The sequence below is a fragment of the Phalacrocorax carbo genome, chromosome 1, assembly GCF_963921805.1.
Source record: "Phalacrocorax carbo chromosome 1, bPhaCar2.1, whole genome shotgun sequence".
Classification (NCBI taxonomy): Eukaryota; Metazoa; Chordata; class Aves; order Suliformes; family Phalacrocoracidae; genus Phalacrocorax; species Phalacrocorax carbo.
Genome location: NC_087513.1, coordinates 75,568,666 through 75,588,130, shown reverse-complemented (window position 1 = coordinate 75,588,130; position 19,465 = coordinate 75,568,666). Strand labels below are relative to the sequence as shown.

The window sequence follows — 19,465 nt, the reverse complement described above, 5'->3', positions numbered from 1 at the left end:
CTGCCTTTCTTTCTGGCTAGTGAGCAAGCCACGGTGTACGGCATCACTCTGTGGCCAAGGAAGTAATCTAGGGATCCCATGTTGGCAGCTGTGTTGACTTGCTGGAAGAAGGAAGGAGCAGAAAGAAGTTGCAGGAGCTGTTCCTGCAACTAGGGGAGAGGAGCATAATCAGACCTGTATTTTCAAACATCATGAGTAATCCACTCTCCATCAAACATAAGACTGACCTAAGAATATTGAGATTTTGTAGGCAAACAAACTTTTTTTTTTTCACTCTTGCCACCCCACACTCTTGGGGTATATCGTGATCTGAGAAACTTTAGGATTTGAATTGGGAACTATGAAGACCTGATTTTTTTCTTTTAAAAAATTAATTTAAATTTTTTATTTTGTTTTTCGATGAAAGCCGAGGTCCTCATGTACGCACCAAACTCCAGTGTGAGTCTTTAAGAAAATGCAAAATGTTGCAAGAGTTGCTATGGTTGAGGTTTATGGCATAATAATAGATAAAGCATGCTTTCCCACCAATATTTATTCCCACATTTCCATTTTCTTTAGAGGAACTGGGGAGAGTTGAAGAACTGCAATTTCTAACATAGCACTTTCCCTATACTCTTCCATGGTAGTCTCCCCTAATAGAAAGAAAATGAGCAAGGAAGCCACCAGGGGAAGTTTACTAGGACGCCAAGTGGAGATTATACAGCATTGTGAAAACAGTGCATTGAGGAAAAGAAAGAACCATTGAGAAGATACAGGTTGTTTGCAGATATCTATGATGAACACTTGGCCTTTCAGATGGGAAATCAGATTTTAGGTGGCTTCGTGTGGGGAGAAAATCCAGCACTTCAAGGGAGAATCCTAATTTCTACTTGTTGTCTGATACAACTTAGCTGAATTTAGTGGTGTCAGAACAGGGAAAGAATCTGGCCTTTATGAGCTTAAGTATGTGGGATTTCTTACTTTCCTCAAGAATAGCTCTAGCAGGAAAGAAAAAATTCCTTTATGTATTTAATGAATGGAAAAGGTAATGGGGAAACGGGATACAGAATTGCAGCAGGATATTTACAATGTTTTTTAGATATAATACATTTTAAAAGTGTAATGAGATCCTTTTTATTCCTACACATAGCCCTGATAACAAAGAAACTCCAGGAAGAAGAGGCAAAACAATGTTTTTGAAACAGAAGCATCTCTAAATAGGATATTTTCAGTGTTTTTTTTTTCCCACGAGGCATCGGTGGGTCTGTATAGGTTATCAGTGCTTCAGCAGATGCACAATATTATCTCTGGTGGATCTGAGAGAGTATTCTATCAGAACAGTAATATGTAATCTGCACAACTGGTTAGATCACCTGGTAGTAATTCCATGAGAGCTGTGCCAGGTTACAAAAGCTCAGAATCTTGTCCATTTTTCTTTAACAGTCAGGAAATGTTTTTACCTGGCAAAACTTCTTTAGATGGTCTTTGAGATCTTAAGTCAGATGTAAGAGGTGAGGTGCTGGTCATAATCTACAATGTGTGAAGCAGGTGGCTAGCTTCAAGCAGATAAACATCCCTGTGGAATGGATGCTGGGTATTCACTACTGAGCTGGATGAACCTCTAGGGAATATGCTTCATTTGCCTGTGCTTAATTTTTCCCAAACAACATTAAAGTGAGCACATGGGATTAAATTACATTCCAGAACAGTTTTATGTTAAGCCGTAGTTTCTGTCCTCACTGAAGCACATTGTAAGATAGTCACAAGAGTTTTAAAAAAGCAAATATTTTTTTTGTCCTTAGCCTTCTGAGTCTTTTTGGGTAGTTGTTTCCACCTTTCTACCATAACCTGATGGGGCTAAACACTGGGTTTTTTTTTCCAGTCATGTGACTCCAGAGGTGGGATTTGTGGAAAAAAGGCCATGTTCTTCTAAATAAAGTATCCAGAGTTTTCCACAGGAAAAACTATAAATCTTAACATCCATGCAGGATCATCTTGGTAGGAACTGGAGATCAGAGTTATAGGAAAGAGTTCTTGGAGTTAGGTCAGACATGAATTAGGCACCACATAGGGTTAGGAAGAAATGCTAAAACTGATGTCACAGAACTGAGCCTTACTTGAGAAGGGAAAAGCAGATAAAGCCTGTTTACTTGATTAGTTCTAGGAAGGGTGTTGAGTCTGTATAGATACCATGGACTATGGAAAGTGTGGTCTTTATTGTCCTGTCACTGGAGGATGCATTGGTGGTATAGCAGCAGAAACATAGATCTGAGGAGGAGAAATAGTCTCAGTGGAAGGACTCCCAGGTGAAGCTGGAATACAGTGCAGTGGTGTTTATAGAGCTTCTCATCTTCACCATCCGCTAAGAAAGTTCAGCGAGGTTTCAAGTGATATAAACTTGCAGCACCCTTAAGCACCTTGCTGTCTTCCTTTTCTGGTCTGTGGCAGTTTGCTTTGGTTCTGGGAATGTTTAAACAAACATCTCCTGAAACATCATATATACGTTGAGATTGTAAACTGAAATTTCTGAGAGTGCCCCTTGTGTCCCTGGAAATTAAATACAGCCTGTGGAGGGCAAAACTGTGCCAGCGTGATGCTGACTGGTGCCTTGCACAGCTGTCCTGCTGAGATGACTGAGGCTATTTCAGCAGTGGGAAAATGGTTGGACTGAATGCTGGAATCTGGGCCTTGATTTGGGGGCTAGAAAGAAAGGATCCTAAGACTGATGCAGAGTGATATCCCAGGAATTTTATTAATAGAGAAAGTAGTTTGTTTCAGAAAATACCATTTCCTAAAGTTGGGGTACTCAGATGAGAACCTTTCTCACTGCGATCTCTATGACTCCCTGTCCCCTATGGAAAAATGTGACAGAGAATGTCTGTCATGGGGCGTAATGAGGCAAGATATGCAACTGAGTGTCTCTGGTATCCCAGTGGTGTGATTACCTTTTGATAACTACACCCCTGGCATACTCTTATGGGTTCAATAAACAGGTTTTTATTTTGTTATGAGAAAGGATAGATTCAGCAGTTTAATGCTGATCAGCACTTCCAGATAAGACATACAGTTCACATGGATTATAAAACTACTTTGATTGAGGAAGAATGCTGATAAAAGTAACAGGTAAATTAATCTTGGTTAACCCACAGTCCCAGAGCAGAGGAGGGTGGTTAATTATAGCAAAAGCCTGAAATATCTTCCAAAGTATTGATTCAAACAGCTAGAGAGAAGGCAGCATGCATACTAACAAACCTAAACAAATAAAAATCCACTGTTGTTGCATAGATCAACATGACCGTGCTGAACTGTGATGCTGACACTGTTATAAGCTGTTTCCATGGCCAACTGGTGCAGCTGTTCTTGCCCTACTGGAAATTAAGACCAGATGGGGTTTATAGAACTCCTCATCTTCACCATCAGCTAAGAAAGCTCAGATTGAGGTTTCAAGAGGTATAAATGTTCAGATTGGTGTGCACATGTGTGTTTTAGCATATTTCTCTAGAACAGTAGGAAGTTTGAGGACGTGATGAAACTCAGAAGTGCACCTGTTTAGTTCTTTTTTTATGCTGTTATACTGGTTTGCATCCTTGTGGTTATACTGTGAGGCAGTCTCAAGATCTGCTAGTTTTCCTACATGCCTAATAATTTAAGTATCCAAAGTCCAATCTTTCAATTCTATATGTTTCCAGTTAAGAAGGGCTTACCTTTCTTACAATCCCTGCTTGTGCTCCTGGCTTTAGGACCAAGGATATGCTATTAGAAATCTGCCTCTCCCCATTTAACTTCTGGCAGTAGAAAAAAAAAAACCCCAAACCCCAAACCAAACCACTGCCCGTATTCTAAGTGGCAGTATTTGTGTATATGTTCTTCCGTGTTTTGATTGAGATATGCATGGAAAGGTGTGTGGGTGTTGGCAGTTACTTGCTGACTTGATTTCTCTTATCTGTCATACCCAGCTGGGGCTTTCTAAGAGCCAAGGCCCAAAGCATACGGCGTCATGACTGGCTGTTTCAGTTTAACATAAGGTTCTCATTTGTTTTTAAATCCTGTCCTCTTCATTGGAGGAGCATCTCTAATTTCCACGTGCTACTTCCACATACTGCTGAGAACCCCACCCTACTCATCTCAACTACAGACATCATCTTAAGCTCTTTTTCCAGACTTTTTAATGTTCACATACACAGACTTTGTAATCTTTCCAGCTGTTATAGAGATTTTTGGACCAAGTGATGGCTGTTGAAATACACTTACGGTCCCTATTCTCATAGTATCTAAATTCCTTGGGAAGTCTAGTCTGTGATAGGGACATGTTCTTTTTTAGGAAGATCAGAAGCATGAAGGCATAGAGTAATTGCCTCATTGTGTTGGAAATTTGAAAGAAAGGAAGGGCTTGAATGTGAATCTTTTCACTCACTGGACTGGTGGATAAAGAATAAACAATTTGCTTTCTTTATTATCTGTGTTTTATCTGTTCCCTATGAGCTGCTGTAATACATCTTCACTTGCTGTTTATTTAATAAGTTAGTTCATGTTGAGGAATTTACAATAGATCTCCACTTGTTGTGTGTTCTTTGTTACAGGAGTCAAATATTTTGAGCCCAATAGAGGATGGGACCAAAAAACCCCAGATAGACAGCAATAAAAGCAATAACTACAATATTGTTAAAGAGGTTGGTATATCTGCTAAGAAACTTGCTTGACATACTTGTTTGATAAGTAGATTTAGTAATTATTTTGAAAGAATGTATTTTAGTTTGGTTTTGTGTGACATTACTGGTTCTTTGCTTGCTTGCATGCTTATTTATTTGTTTGTTTATTTACAGATTTTGATTCGACTCAGCAAACTTTGTGTTCAGAATAAAAAATGTCGGAATCAACAGCAACGATTGCTGAAAAATATGGGTGCCCACTTGGTAGTCTTGGACCTTCTGCAGATACCTTATGAAAAGGTTATTCTCATAATTTTAGTGCTAAAGAACATGAACTCAATAAAAGGAAAGGCCTCAAAAGGCCTAAGAGTCAATGTGAATTTTTTTTTTTAAACTGAATTCAGTCAACTCTGGTACAAACATGAAATGATGATGCCATTTTCTACCTTAAGAATAATGGGTTTGGGCCTAAGTTTAAATATGGCTGCCTGTATAGAACAGGTTTTATTAAGAACTTAATGTTTGCTGCCTTGGGTACCTGGATGTCACTGTGCTATCATCCCATTCCTGAAATAGGCAAACCTTAGATCTGCAGTCACTGCACAGTAAGAAGTATCGATTTAATGGAGCTCCTGGCAGGGTATCTGAATTCCACTGTTGGGTAGTGATGTGAGGGCAATCGTAGATACATAAGATGAATAAAAAGCTTTCAAGGATCAAGTCTGAAATAATTTCTTTGTTTCTGTGGTGGAAGCCTCTAACCTAGTTCCACTTGCAAGTTTTTCAGAAGATAATGTGATTTTGTACTGATTTAGCGGCACTGAGCATACAAATGAATGATCTAGATAGCCTTTTAAAGAGCACATCTTTCTAGATCTTATAGGAAGCATTGAGAGGAGATAAAACCTCTTCTGGCCTACATTTTCCTTAGTGTTACTCATTAATGTCATCATATAGACACTGGATTCAGCTGTCTTCAGTAAAATAGTGCTTATATGTATAAGTGGTTCATCAAGTCATACTTAGAATACTATATGAGAGGAATATAAAATGGTGATGAAATTAGATATATATTTGTGTGGGAGTATGTGTATGAACATATATATTCATATAGGTGCACACACACATGCACACATAAATATGTTTCCATATGTAGCTATATAAAAGCTAAAGCTTTTCAAAAGCTTATAATCAATGCAGGGTAGAGAGCTTGTTTTGAAAATCAAGTCAATTAGCACTTTTTAAAACTAGGAAATAAGAAACATGCATAAGGAAATCTTACTTTGAGTTTGTGCTATTACCTGTGACTCCCTACGGTCAAGTTGATTCAGAGTAAGGTACAGCCACTAATGGACCCTGGAGGAAACGAGATCAGTTGCTTTTGCCAGAGGGAGAATTGGTTTGTTCCTGGCTGAATTAATGTTGTACGCTTTTAACAAGTATGTTTTAGGTACGTCCAGCTGATTTCGTTTGTCTTTTCTTTCTGCAGAGCGATGAAAAGATGAATGAAGTTATGAATTTAGCCCACACTTTTCTTCAGAATTTCTGTCGAGGAAATCCTCAGAATCAAGTTCTGCTCCACAAAAATCTCAACTTGTTCTTAACTCCAGGGGTAAGTATTACATTTTAAGGAGAATATTATAAGTGGAAGTAAGTTTGGTCTTGCTGAAAAATGACAGTGCTGAATAAATAAATTCATTAAAGTATGCTTTCTCTGCCTTCTGTTCTCTGTCCTTGTCTTTTCTCCCTTGCTGTCTTCTCTCTCCTGTCTTTTCTCCCTTATTGTTGCTCTCTCTGTCATTGTTTTTAATGTTGCCATTTTAAAAGTGGAAAACAACATTACCTGTGGGATTTACTGGAAGTATCTATGAACACGTGTCACATCATCACATCATGTTTAGCTTGACTCTGATCTTATTCATCCTAACTCACTCACAGACTATAAGTCAAGGCAGAAGATGCTGTGAGTATGCTGTCACGAAGCTTGTGTGACAGCAGAATGAGACCCATATATTTTTGTAGATGATGCTTCCATTTAATTCAACTAATCTAAAATTTGATCTTTTATTAAATCATTGTCTTTACAATAAATCTTTGTCATGGCCCCTTTGTGTGTATGTATGTGGGTGTTACTGAAAGGTGCTGAGCTGACCACAGTGGGGACTAGGACCCAGACTCCATCCTATCCAATACTGACACTTAACTCAGGTGCCAAGTACGCAGCCTGCTTGCACTTGCATTTCTGTTCTTTTGAAGTTGATCTTCTGATTGTCCCAGTTATTGTGGTTTTGTTCACATTGTGGAGCAAACTTGGTGTGGATTCCTTTCAGATGACATTAAACAGAAAAATACACTCTAGCAGCACACGTGACCCTTGTCAGCCTTTAGTCCAAGGGACCAAACTAGGGCAAGTTTGAAGCAAAATCCTCAAGAATGCGTCAAGTCTGGATGCTGGGTCCTCAGCATCATCCCTTTCTTGCTGCAGTTCTGTTCCTCTTGTACCATGCTACTCACCAATAGAAACATAGCCTTAGGCTCCTTCTGTAGTTAATGTGGAAAGAGATGTTCTTCAGAGAGTGATCAGGCTGCATGTGCAATGATTTATTTGCCGGCTGTGGAGCCAGCAGTAGCTAATCATCTTACTTGGTTGCCTCAGTGCAAAGTTTGATGGTGAGTGGGATGAATGTGGTCTCAGCTGTCTTGTATACCTAAGTCCCTATAGAGTGCTCTAGCCCTGTAGTGTGTGTGTGTATGCATGTGTGTGTCTTTACCTTCCACGCGGGTGCAGATTTTGTTTATGTCCACCCTAGGACCATTTTGTACTAATAGGAAAGTGTGGAGAAATCCCATCATAATTGAAATCTAGGCCCTAAGTTACTGCTTAATCACTGGGCTGGTGAACACTGGACTTTTCCAGTTTCCCTTTACCAATGTGCCTTCCTCTAGTCTAGAGTCCTGTGAATCTTTCAGTCTCAAAACAAATCTGTTCTTCTTATAAGGCTGTTTTGATTTTAATCTGTTTAGCTCCTGGAAGCTGAAACCATGCGTCACATCTTCATGAATAATTACCTTCTGTGTAATGAAATTAGTGAAAGAGTGGTGCAGCACTTTGTACACTGCATCGAGACCCATGGCCGTCATGTGGAGTACCTGCGCTTCCTGCAGACCATTGTGAAAGCAGATGGCAAATATGTGAAAAAATGCCAGGACATGGTAATGACAGAGGTAAGTAAAGGGTTCATCTGTTAATCACTTGTGTGATGTCTTTTTAACACACTAGCATTTTGAGGTTGCTTTTTTTGCTCTTGATACCAATGGGATATAATGGCATCATCGCTTTAAAATTTTAAATGGTATCACAAATAATGAATATTTTAGCAGACGTTTTTGTGACTTTAATCTAATTTTGTAAGGCCATCTGTATAACTACTAGAAAGAAAACATGAGTGTTAGCATGGTGATACAGAGATGTCTATTTGTAGATTATGTAGCATGGAAATCTGAGTTACATAAACCTTCACTTTCCTGTACTGTAATTTAGGATCCCACTTATGCACCAAATTTGCTATATTGTGGCATGGTTTTGCCATATAGGTTCATCTAAATAGTGTTGTTGACCATTTTTTTAATGTGTAACAATTCTAGATACAAGTTTCTGCTTTTGTTTCTTTTGTTTCAGAGCTTTTCTGTGAAAGTCAGTAAAGCTACTCTAGCTTTAACTAGCTAGATTTGGAGTCTGACCTGGTAAATTCCACAGTGTGGTTTGTGGACAAATCTTTATGCCAATAAAGTTACTAGGAAAATACCCAATTGACTTCTCTGCAATTAGGATTTGATGTATAGTGTGCATGATAAATGAAGTTTTCAACTTGCAGACACTCGTGCATTTAACTGTAATTATGTTAACAGTTCAATGAGATTAATAAGTGGGTAAAGTTGAATACGGTGAAAAGTCTAGGTAGGATCAGAGACCAAGGAACATTTTTTTTTACAAAGTGCTTTTTTTTGGTGTGTGTTTTTTTTTTTTAAGAGACCTCTTCACAAAGAAAACAGAGGTAAGCTCTAGTTGCCATATGAATAAAACTAAACCCTGCTGAAATTTTGTTCCACAGCAACAAAGAGGAAAAACTTCTCATTAAGAAAATAAAGCTTCACCCTACATGGATAACCTTTAATGGAATCCACCTCAACCTTTTCAATTTGACTGAAGTGTTTTAACATGCAATATCAATTACAAGCCTTTGATTTACATAATTCAAACAGTTCTTGTGCCTTTGTGCTTTTAGATTTTTCCCCTTCTACCACAACTTCTTGTAGGTTTTTTGCTTTCATCAAACAAAAAGTTTAAATTTTTCTCAATTTAAATAAATTTTGTTACTGACCTATAATAGCACAAAGATAAATTGTCGTATTACATTTTCAAGCTGACTGCATGAGGAAAATCAAAATGAACTCAGATGTGACATTTACATTGTGAATCCTGCAGGAATTTGCTGGGGGGAGGGAGCACCCCTATTTTGATGAAAGAGGGTAAGATGATGATCTGTTTTAAAAAAAATGTAGGAAATTACAGGTAAGTAATTATGATTTATTAGAAGAGGGTGATAATAGTGAAATTTGAATGGCGCTTGAATGGCAATCCAATATAAAGGGAACAGTGTAGCCAAATGCTTGGAACTTGCCAGGGAGTCAGGACAGTTTCTCAGTAGATAACTGAGATGTACTTTGTGACCTTAAACAAGTGGTGTAACTTCTGTGCCTCCAGATGGGGCATATAAGCAATTTACCACAAGACTATCTAGAGTATGTGTGTACAGCATGCCTCACCTACTCCTGTGTTTTCTTTTACCCACAGGAAAGATATTGTAGTTTATTCCTGTTTACTGGGAGTAAGGGATAAGCTGATCATATTTAAATGTTTTAGGGCATACAGATGAAGGAGCACCATTGCAAAACAGTACTTCTACAAAATATGTTGAACGTTCCCAACCTGGCTTATTCACTTGTTCTCCTATCCTTGATCCCCGTGTCTGTAGAGTGCTAGTAATGACGTTTACCGACGTGAAAGGTTCCGTAGGGCGCTTTTTCTCATTATAAGCATGCTTTGAGGTTCTTGGAAGAACAGTGCCTATCAGTGCAAACTTTACTACAAAAGGGAAAGCAGAATTTACTTTTGAACCAGATCAGTGTGGCAGTAGAGTTTTCTATTACCTATAGTATACTGGAGTGATACATCACAGAGCATCAACAGCTGCTCCAATACTGACCAACCTTCGTTATACTTCCATAGACTTCTTAACTCATTGAAAATATACTTTAGTGGAAGAAAATGCTGCTGGGTTTTTTTGTTTGGCTTTTTTTATTTTCCCCCATCACTGAGCTCATGGTGCTCAGTGAGAACTTTGTCTAGCACTGGATACTTCTGTTCCTCTTCTGCTTTTAAACAGACTTCATTGTCTCTGCTTGGGTCAATGTTTGGATGCTCTTCAGAAATCACATTTAAAAGTGGATAACTTGGGGAAAAAGGATGACAACATCTTCTGTCCTTGCATTGACGATGATTACCTCATTCCCCTTAGCTCTTCTAGTGCTGATGCAACATTGTCTGCTTTGGTTTGTGGTTCCTCACAGTCAGTATGTAGCAAGCATGCCATGCAGCATCATGTTTCACAAGTTCACTATCTCCTGGTGTTTCTTCCTCATTCATCAGCGATAAGTACGTGAAAGGATGAGGGGTCAGTTTGACTTGATTATGATAAAATATCAAGCAATACTGGTACAGATAGGTCTGGATTTGCCATAAAAGTGTAACTCTGGGGGAACCTGGAAAGAGTTGTCTTCCCTCTCCTCTGCAAAATGTACACAAGTGGAAAATAACTCTGGGAATGTGGTGAACAACTTAGTAGAAAGTGACAGACCATGTACTTTCCCAGAGGACCTGGTGTGGATTAATTTTTTATGATTTTGTATGTGAAATGTCCTGAGAGCAGAGTATTCCAGACATCAGTATTAAAAAGTTAGGTCAATTTTCTAATATTTTGAATAACCATATTCCCCTCCCCCCCCCCCCTTTTTTTTTTTGCCATTGAGTGCAGGGAAATTAATGGTATATTGGGTCCCTGCACTGTCTCCTTCCTCCTTTCCAAGCACTTGTGCCTTTAAAAACTTTATTTCTGTACTGTGGATTGCCCAGAAAATGTCTGTTTTGAAAACTCAGGAGTGGAAGCACTTTAGAAACCCAAAGATAAATGAGAAATAGGAATTGCAAGAAAGAGAGAATTCATAATTCACACTATCCAATTGTCAAAGCGATTTTTAAGTAAGCAAGAAACGGGGAAAACACAATCAGAAAACTTGTAATTTCAAAATCTGAAATGTTGAAACCCAGGAATATGTAACGAAATGTTTCTTGACTTTTTATTTTGTGAGACTACTTTTCATTCCTGCTCTTGCTGTTTTCCCATTTCTTTCAACAGCTCCACCTTTATTTCTGCCCTTGAATTCAGTAAGCTAGGATTTCATGTCAGGTATAGACTTGGATGTGTTAAGAGCCTTATTTACAAAATATGTACTGCTGTTGTGCTGCCAGGGTGTATTCTGTACTAGGAAGGGTTTATGGGAGCTTATTTTCACACACATTGAGAGTGTATTATGCGTAAAAGGAAAGTAATGGAGAGAAGACAGGACTACTGTCCTGTCCCAGCTCCACTCGAGCTCACCGAGCAGCGCTGGCAGTAGGTATATTCATTGTATGGGGGGGTTCAAAACAGCATTGGAGCAAAACTTTTCTGTGAGATCCGCTGAGATGGGACTGCCAGCATCCACCTCCACACTGGATCCCCTTGAGACGAGCATTGTGCTTGTAGCAAAATCAAAGATTTATCACATACACCAGTTTTAAATGGAAGTGCTGGCATGACACTGACAGTGTCAAGAACAACCTGCCAAATTTGCATAGGCTGGGAAGAATCATCCTTTGTTTCCGATGCTGAGCAAGGGCACGGAAGAGGTTGGTTAAATTCTAGGTGAGCCACAGGTTTTTTGTGCGAGGTAGCATGGAAGATTTAATCCCTCTGCACCTCAAGTCAAGGGATAATAATGCATCCTGGCCTCACCATAGGAGATGAGGGTAACTAATTAACTTCAAACACACACTGAGATGGTAGGAATAACAAGGATGACATGCTGTCTTAGGTAAACACAGAGCTACATAGAAATTGCTTTCTTCACTCCTTGGTGAGTTATTCCAGGTGTGCACTTGTGTAGATAAAGAGCAGAAGTTTGTCTTGGATATTGTTTTGACATGTGTATTTGGTAAGCCACATCAGGCTAATTTTTGGGCTGGGTTTTTTGGTTTGGGGTTTGTTTTTTTTTTTTTTTTTCTTAGCTAGACAGTCTTTGCATACTTAAAGGTAGAACAAAATAAGAAATTAAGAAAATCATAGAATCATTTAGGTTGGAAAAGACCTTTAAGATCATTGAGTCCAAAATGACTGCAGTGCAGGGTGCTTAAAACTTTGTGGTATCTTTTTCAGCTGATAAATGGTGGTGAAGATGTGTTGATATTCTACAATGACAGAGCATCATTTCCAGTCCTACTCCAAATGATGTGTTCAGAGCGAGATCGAGCAGACGAGAGCGGACCCTTAGCATATCACATCACTCTAGTGGAATTGCTAGCGGCTTGTACAGAAGGAAAGAATGTATACACAGAGATCAAGTGCAATTCACTTCTGCCACTGGATGATATAGTGAGAGTAGTGACCCATGATGACTGCATACCCGAGGTAAGATTCAGGAAGCAGACGAGGAAGCAGACTTATGGTTTTAAGAAACTCCGAAAATGTTTTGTTGTTTATAACATTGGCAAATTGAATATTTGCACAGAAAACAGGCTGGAAACGGTGTTTGTTAAGGTGAGTAAGTGAGAAAGGACAGCCAGTATTTTCTTAAACAAGAAAACTCCTTGTCCCTTATGCTTTGATTGTCAGCTTTTTGGGGCAGACACCTTGTTTTGTTTTCCTGGGTTTGTCCAGCCACTATCAGAGTTTAATGCTCTGATAACTTTGTGCTGTAGCTGTGATGAAGACTCAGCTGAGTGGTTTGTCAAGTCAACGTTTTGCCACTGCCTGAATTTGTTGGAAATGATGGGCAACATTCTGGTCACGCTGAAGTCAGTGGGAGTTTTGGGTGAAGTCTCTTTTTATTAAATTTGATTGCAGTCCAGCAAATGTTTTTTATATACTGCATATTGAGGCCCAATTCTGCAGCTACTACCAGTCATACTTCAGTAGGACTGTGATACCTCACACTGATCAGAAGGAGAATGTTTGTTTGCACCAAACCTGATGTGATCAAAAGAAATTTTTTCAGTCTTTGCAAGGAGCTTGCTTGGGCCCTATGTATTAGTTGGACGGATTTCTGCGGGCTGTCTAGTGGAAAAATGTGGCTCATGTCAATAGATCTGGGACCTGCAGGAGTAAAGACTCCTTTAATGCCATGAAAAACTCCCTTTGTGGTCAATTCTTTTCTTAAAAGAAAAATATTTGCTTTGCTCAAAAGTTCCTCCTGACATTAATTTCAACAGACGCTAATTAAAAAAAAAAAAGCCCAAACAAATGAAACCTAAATGTCTGACATGAGTTTTCTCCTGACTGCATTAAACATATGCAACTATCTCCTCTCCTTTGACTGTGACAAGAAATTTTCAGTGTGTCTGCATATGTTTATATTTAGCCTAAACATTTCAGGTGCTGGATACCCATTTTTATGATGCGCGTATGCAGACCTGTAATGCGGGAGAGGACTGAGACTGCAGTTTTCCTGTTAAGCCCTGTGCTGTTGTGGCTGCAGTCCCAGCATTGCAGAACCCTTCTCTTCCATTTGGATCCAAGTTACACCCACCCTGAATGCAAGTGCTGCATTAGGATTGTGGGAATATAGGGATTGCAGTCCCAGTTCTGCTAAAGAAATTTTTTTTATATATTTGGCAAGCCTGTCACAAGGCATCAACCCACAGCAGTCAGCCGGCAAGTGCAGGGATGTCCTGCATTTTGACAGCTCCTGGCTTTGGAGGCAGGCCCTTGTAGTCTTAATATAATTTAAATGTCAGATCTATTATTGGCTTGTTTTGTGGGGGTTTTGTCATTAGAGTAAGAATGTTTGCAAAACCTTTCCATTTTTCTTCATGTGATTTTTCAGTAAGTACATTAATGCATTTGTTGTGTGCTTCTCCTTAAATCTTCCGAACTGAACTTATGCATTATTACTATTATTAGTGTTTGTTAGTACTTGAAGGATCAGCTTTATTGTTCACTATTCTTGCAGGTAGAAAACATCATGTTAATGGTTTTTACTGTTCCATTTCATATTGTTTGTGTTTTTGCTGTTCCTACAGGTGAAAATAGCCTATGTTAATTTTGTTAACCACTGTTACGTGGACACTGAAGTGGAAATGAAAGAAATATATGCCAGTAACCATATTTGGAAGTTATTTGAGAACTTCCTTGTTGATATGGCAAGGGTAAGCTTCATGGGATATTAAATATTACAGTATAGTCATGGGTGGCAATTGAACTGGCAATAACTTTTTTTGGTGAACTTCTTTTATTAACTATTTTTTTCAGAGTTGACAATAGAACAAGTGTGGTTTGTTTTTTGTTTTTTTAGGCAAATGGTCATTTCTATGTTATTTGTCATCATTTAACTTGCTAATTACTGGCAGCCTTCTCTTTCTAAAAGGGCATCTTGGAACCCATGTTTCTTTCTCTTTTCTTCCAGAAAAATAAATTGGATGCATGTACAGGGTTGAGAGTCTCTGTATGTCTTCTGGGAGCGTGTGTTACATGTCATTATGGTGGTGATTAAAAAAACGCCACATCTGTAATCTTCTTGCTTTACTCTGTAGGTAGATTGAGGATCGGGGATTAGGAAGTTATTTGGCTCGTGTTCCTTCTTTAGTCTCACTTTGGCCTGTCTTTGTCTTTTATTCTACTGTCATTATGTTTTCGCCGCTGATGCGGAAGGCAGGTGTGAAGTCTTTCAGAATACTAATTCATGCACGAACTATAGGCTGCAAGATGATGGGGCACAGTTAGTACTGAAGGCATGCAATTCCTGTGGACCCTAGTGAGCTTCATGGTGTCATGACTTGATGAAATAAGTTTCAAGTCAGAAGCTGAATTAAGCTTCCATTCCCTGGTATTTTGGAGGCAGAAAATGAGGGGAGTCTTATGACTTCTGGAATGATAAAATTCAATAGTAGAGCCATGAGGGGAAGCTAGTGTGACATAACGATTACAGCTTACATTACATATCCTTTTCTAGCAGGTAATGCTTCTTGTAAAAGCCTAATATTAATACCAACTAATGGAGCTGGTCTTTCTGCTCGAGAAGTAGAACCACAGGTTTTTGGTGGCTGGTGGACTGCATTTGATTCTTGAGGCTGGACAGTCTTTTGGAGCTGTTATAGAGCATGTTGTCATAGTTCATGCCTCTCTTTTCCCATTTCACAGTCCGTTACATTTCATAATCCTTAAGTTCTCACTCCTCTTGTCTTTAATTTTGTTGAAATTAAAGAAAAAAAAGGTAAAAGAATTTCATTTCAGTCCTGCAGCAGACATTTACCCCAAAGTAATAGCGTGCCACAAAATAATCTCTTTGAAACAGATTGGGAGAAAACACCATGGATTATGCCAAAAGAAGAGTGAGTGCAAAGACTTGTGATAGGCACTGGGATCTGTTCCTTTCTCTGTGAAACAGAGAACTTATGGTTGGGTTTTTTCTTTTTTTTTTTTCTTTTTTTTTTTTTTCTGGGAACAGGTTAAGACAGACATTTGTGCTCTTTTTTCGGTGGTAGTCATTTTCAGCAGTAATGAGACCTCTAAAACCCTGTTTTCTTGCTGTTTTTCTTGTCTCTGTGGTTGTTTTCTACAGTGAAAGCCCTTCTGAACAAACCAAGCTTGTTTGAAAATTAAGATCAGAAACCTTCTCGGAGGGGGATTTTGATTTTTAACCTTGCTGATTTTAGCAGAAGGAGTATTTTCTCCTGTTTAATCCTTGTCTGGGCTGCCCTTTCCTAACATGTCCCTGCCCTGACCCTCTAGACTACCCTCCCTAGCCCTTGAAGGTGACCAGTTTTCTTTGCCCTTGGGCTAGAAGCAGAGAGGTAGAAAGAGGGCTCTGTCCACGGTTCCCTTCATGAGCCTGGAGACAAACTGCACTATGCCAAATGATGCAGAGTTGTCCTGATGCTAGTGACCACTGAGCTTGTTTTCACATCCCCTTCTCACAAGAGGAATTAGACTCCAGGTCTTCAGAGGTGAAGAGTGAATGTATTATTAATGCTGTATTTTGTGTGTGTGTGCTGTTGGCACTGAATGGCAAAATGCAGGTTTATTTTGCTCTCCTGCAAAGCCCTCAGGGCAGGTGCCTAATTAGTACTTTTAATTTCCTGGTTAAGGGCTAAAAGAGCATGTCAGAAGTGTGCTGGCCTGCCCCACTCTTCAGCCAGGTCCCCGTGGGTAGCCGTATCTTCCACGTTATTGAGTATATTTGTTCAGGTTTGGTCTTCTGGGGTGCAGGCAGAGCCTGTGTGTTATAAATATATCAGCGTTATGTAGCTATCAGGACAGTTAGAATGCTGTCAGCCTCATGAAAGATGTTACAATAGCTTTCAAAGCATTTAGAAAAAGAGCCCTTTGATCCTCTGTGTTCCAGTGAGCTAAAAGGGATGCTTTTGCGTGGGGGAAGGGGAAATGCTTTTCTTTTAGCTGCTACAAATGCCTGTCAGTGGGTGAGTTTGTGAGCTTTGAGTCTGTTATTAGAGAGCACTAAGGTGAAAGATGGAGAGTGTTGTCCTCAGGTTGGGTTATTTCCTTTTTTATTAAAAAAAAAGTAACCCATTTTTTAAATCTGTTTCTGGATCCAGGAAGGAAATATTTAGTCCCCAACTGTCATTCTCTTTCAACAACGTGATACATTGCAAAGCAGGCATGAGGCGGATTCATGTATAAATTCAGTTTGCCAAAAGCAGTCGCGCTTTCAAAGACACCCTGTTTCTACAGTTTCTGCCAACCTACTTTCTCCTGTGTATGACTGAAAGCATTGCACTAAGCAAAGTGGTTGCTGCTGAAGGAAAGGCTTCCCTTTCCTGTGTGTGGCCCAGTCTGTAAGTCAGCAGCTGTAGTCTGAGCAGTATTAAAGAAAGAGCCAGGATCTGACAGCTGTAAAGTCATCCTGGCTTTCTCTGCAGAATTTTTGAAGTATTATTCATGTGAGTTTCAGTCCCAAAGCCTCTTAAGGGGTTTTTAAACACTGCTTTCTCAATCTTCATCTCCATTTCATGCATTTCAGTTTTTTTCTTCCACAGGGAAACATTTTTCAGTCCCCAAAGAGCAGAGGGATAAGAACAAATGAGAGGATTTCAGAATTCCTTCTGCGCTGGGAATTTTTCAGACTGGTGTTGGAGCAGAGTGGCATCCCAGCATATGGCTCTGCTTTTTAGACAAGCAAAGGGGAGAGCTTAAAAGCATTCTAGAATTTAGTTTTGGCAATTTCTGAATTCACCGTGCTAGCACTGCACAGCTCCCTGTCTTCCCATTGGGATCACAAGCGCTGAGCCTCAGAGCTACTGGTTCCAGCCAAAATTGGCATGCAGGTTAATTAAAAGCAGAACTTCAAGAGGATTTTAGTTCTATGATTTTTTTTTTTTTAAGTTTGGATTATTATATGAATCTTTGTTACCTCTGTGAGGACTCGGGGTGATGGTGGTGGTGTCACACTTTTCCCAAAACGGAAGGGCTGAAGACTTTGCTATTTTAGCAGTGTTGCTGCTCTGACCAAAATATTTCCTTTCCTGGGGTGATAAAAAATGCACTACATGGGGCCATGACTTGTTTATCTGGCACATTTTAGAAAAGCAGACAAGCAAATATCCTCAAGATGCCTCATTTCTGTAGGTCTCAAGTTATCTTTGGTTATTCCTTGGCCTACCATATGCAATGCTTGTGTATTATACTCAAAATACTTTTGTGTTCCTGTGAGCTGTATTTTCCCCTGAACATGGGTGCTGTTGGATGTCACGTCAGTAACCTTCCTTAAAATGATCCTGGTGAAATTGCTGTCTTGTAGTGTCGAAGTGTGACAGTGGCACTGTGCAATTAGGGAGCACAGCACCCTGTGTGAGATTCAGGTGCTGTGGATTATCTTTCTGCTTCTGTCACCAACTTTTCTCTGTGACCTTAAGCAAGTCATTCAGCTTCTCTGGACTCAGTTCTCCATCCATAAAGCAATGTAAAGGTAAGTATGTAGCACATAGGTTCTTGATTGTCTGTTAAATGCTCGGGTAGTAATATGAAGGCTATAAACAAAATTAATTCTGTTCTCACACAGATTCCCTATGTGCTGGTTTTGGCTGAGAAGGGGTTAATTCTCCTCACTGTGGGGGTCAGCTACCTTTCCAGCTTCCCGCGCTCTGCCGCGTGGCGGGGGGGGGGGGGGCTGGGAGGGGCAGGGCCATGGTGGGGGCGGCTGACCCCGACTGGCCAATGGCAGGTTCATTCCATACCATGTGACACCATGACCAATATATTGAGGTGGGGGCAGTTGCAGGGAGCACGGAGGCGGCGCGGCGTCGGGTCGGCGGGCGGCGCGCGGCTGCGGCGCGGGCAGTTTGTTCCGGCGGTTCGTTCCCCCTCTCCCCTCCCTTCCCCCCCCACCCCCCCCCCCCCCGGGGCTTTGCGCCTCTCGTTGTTCTCCTTTACATTGCATTTCTACTGTTGTTTTCTTTTAATTTTAATTATTAAACTGTTCTTATCCCAACCCACGAGCGTTACCCTCCTGATTCTCTCCCCCATCTACCGGTGGGGAGTGAGCGAGCGACTGTGTGGGGCTGAGCTGCCGCTAAACCACGACAGTCCTTTTGGCGCCCAACGTGGGGCTCAAGGGTTGGAGATAACAACAGCTGCTGGTCACAGCACCATGTTGTCCTTTTTGCAGTTGGTGTTACAGATTGGTGTTGGTTTGTTGAGTCTGCTGTGTTCTGCTGTGATTAGTAATGTTTTGCCTACAAGATTTGTTATACAAACACTCGTTTTCAGCTTTATCTGGTATTTGGGGTTTTTGCTGAAACCGTTACTGTACTTTGGATACCACCTTGTTGAGGCAATTAGCAATTATACCTCCTCCTCTGAGAGATTTTATATGGAGGAAATACAGAATAATACCTTTGCAACTTTGTTCTATGATGTCTGTGCCTTTGTTACAACAACGTCTTTGTATCTTGAACATCCTTGGGTGGTTAAGGTGCACTTATTGTTAGTTTTTGGGCAGGTTGTTTTGGTTTTGACTAAGCAACTTAAGAATATCACCCAGAAATCTGCCCCGAGGCTTGATAGTTATGAGTGGCAGGGCATGTGGGATAGCATGGGCAAATACCTAGGGCAGTGGGCACCCCCAGTGTTTTGGAGTTTCACCCCCGAACAAGTGCAGAATCCTAAAAAACTAGTAGAATATTTGGAGAAAGTATGTTGTTACGCTGGGAACTCCAGAGAGACACAGATAACTGCAACATGCTGGGGTCTGGCCCATGCATACCGAGCCCTGCTCAACAGCATTCAATGCCCCCAGGGGGAAGAGAATGTCTCTGGATTGAAATGCAAAGTGACTGGCACTGTAGACAATCCAGCCCGGACGACAGGCACTGCAGCCACTCAAACCCCCACAACAAGTACCGGAGCTAGCTCAGAAAATAAACCCGTACCAGTATCAGTTGCCCCCATACACAAGACAAAATATTGGAAGCGGACATCAACTCGTTTAGAACGGGATGATGAAGA

The 19,465-nt window shown here is 40.3% G+C and overlaps 1 protein-coding gene across 3 annotated transcripts in view; it reads left to right on the top strand.

The window, feature by feature from the left end:
- Positions 1-19,465, top strand: part of ITPR2 (inositol 1,4,5-trisphosphate receptor type 2) — a 279,885-nt gene that overhangs the window by 116,594 nt on the left and 143,826 nt on the right. For all 3 annotated transcript variants that reach the window (XM_064460370.1, XM_064460362.1, XM_064460379.1), the window contains 6 exons: positions 4,560-4,649; positions 4,803-4,928; positions 6,118-6,240; positions 7,653-7,853; positions 12,164-12,415; positions 14,026-14,151. In XM_064460370.1, the coding sequence (XP_064316440.1) occupies positions 4,560-4,649; positions 4,803-4,928; positions 6,118-6,240; positions 7,653-7,853; positions 12,164-12,415; positions 14,026-14,151 (918 nt within the window). The remainder of the gene's footprint in view (positions 1-4,559; positions 4,650-4,802; positions 4,929-6,117; positions 6,241-7,652; positions 7,854-12,163; positions 12,416-14,025; positions 14,152-19,465) is intronic.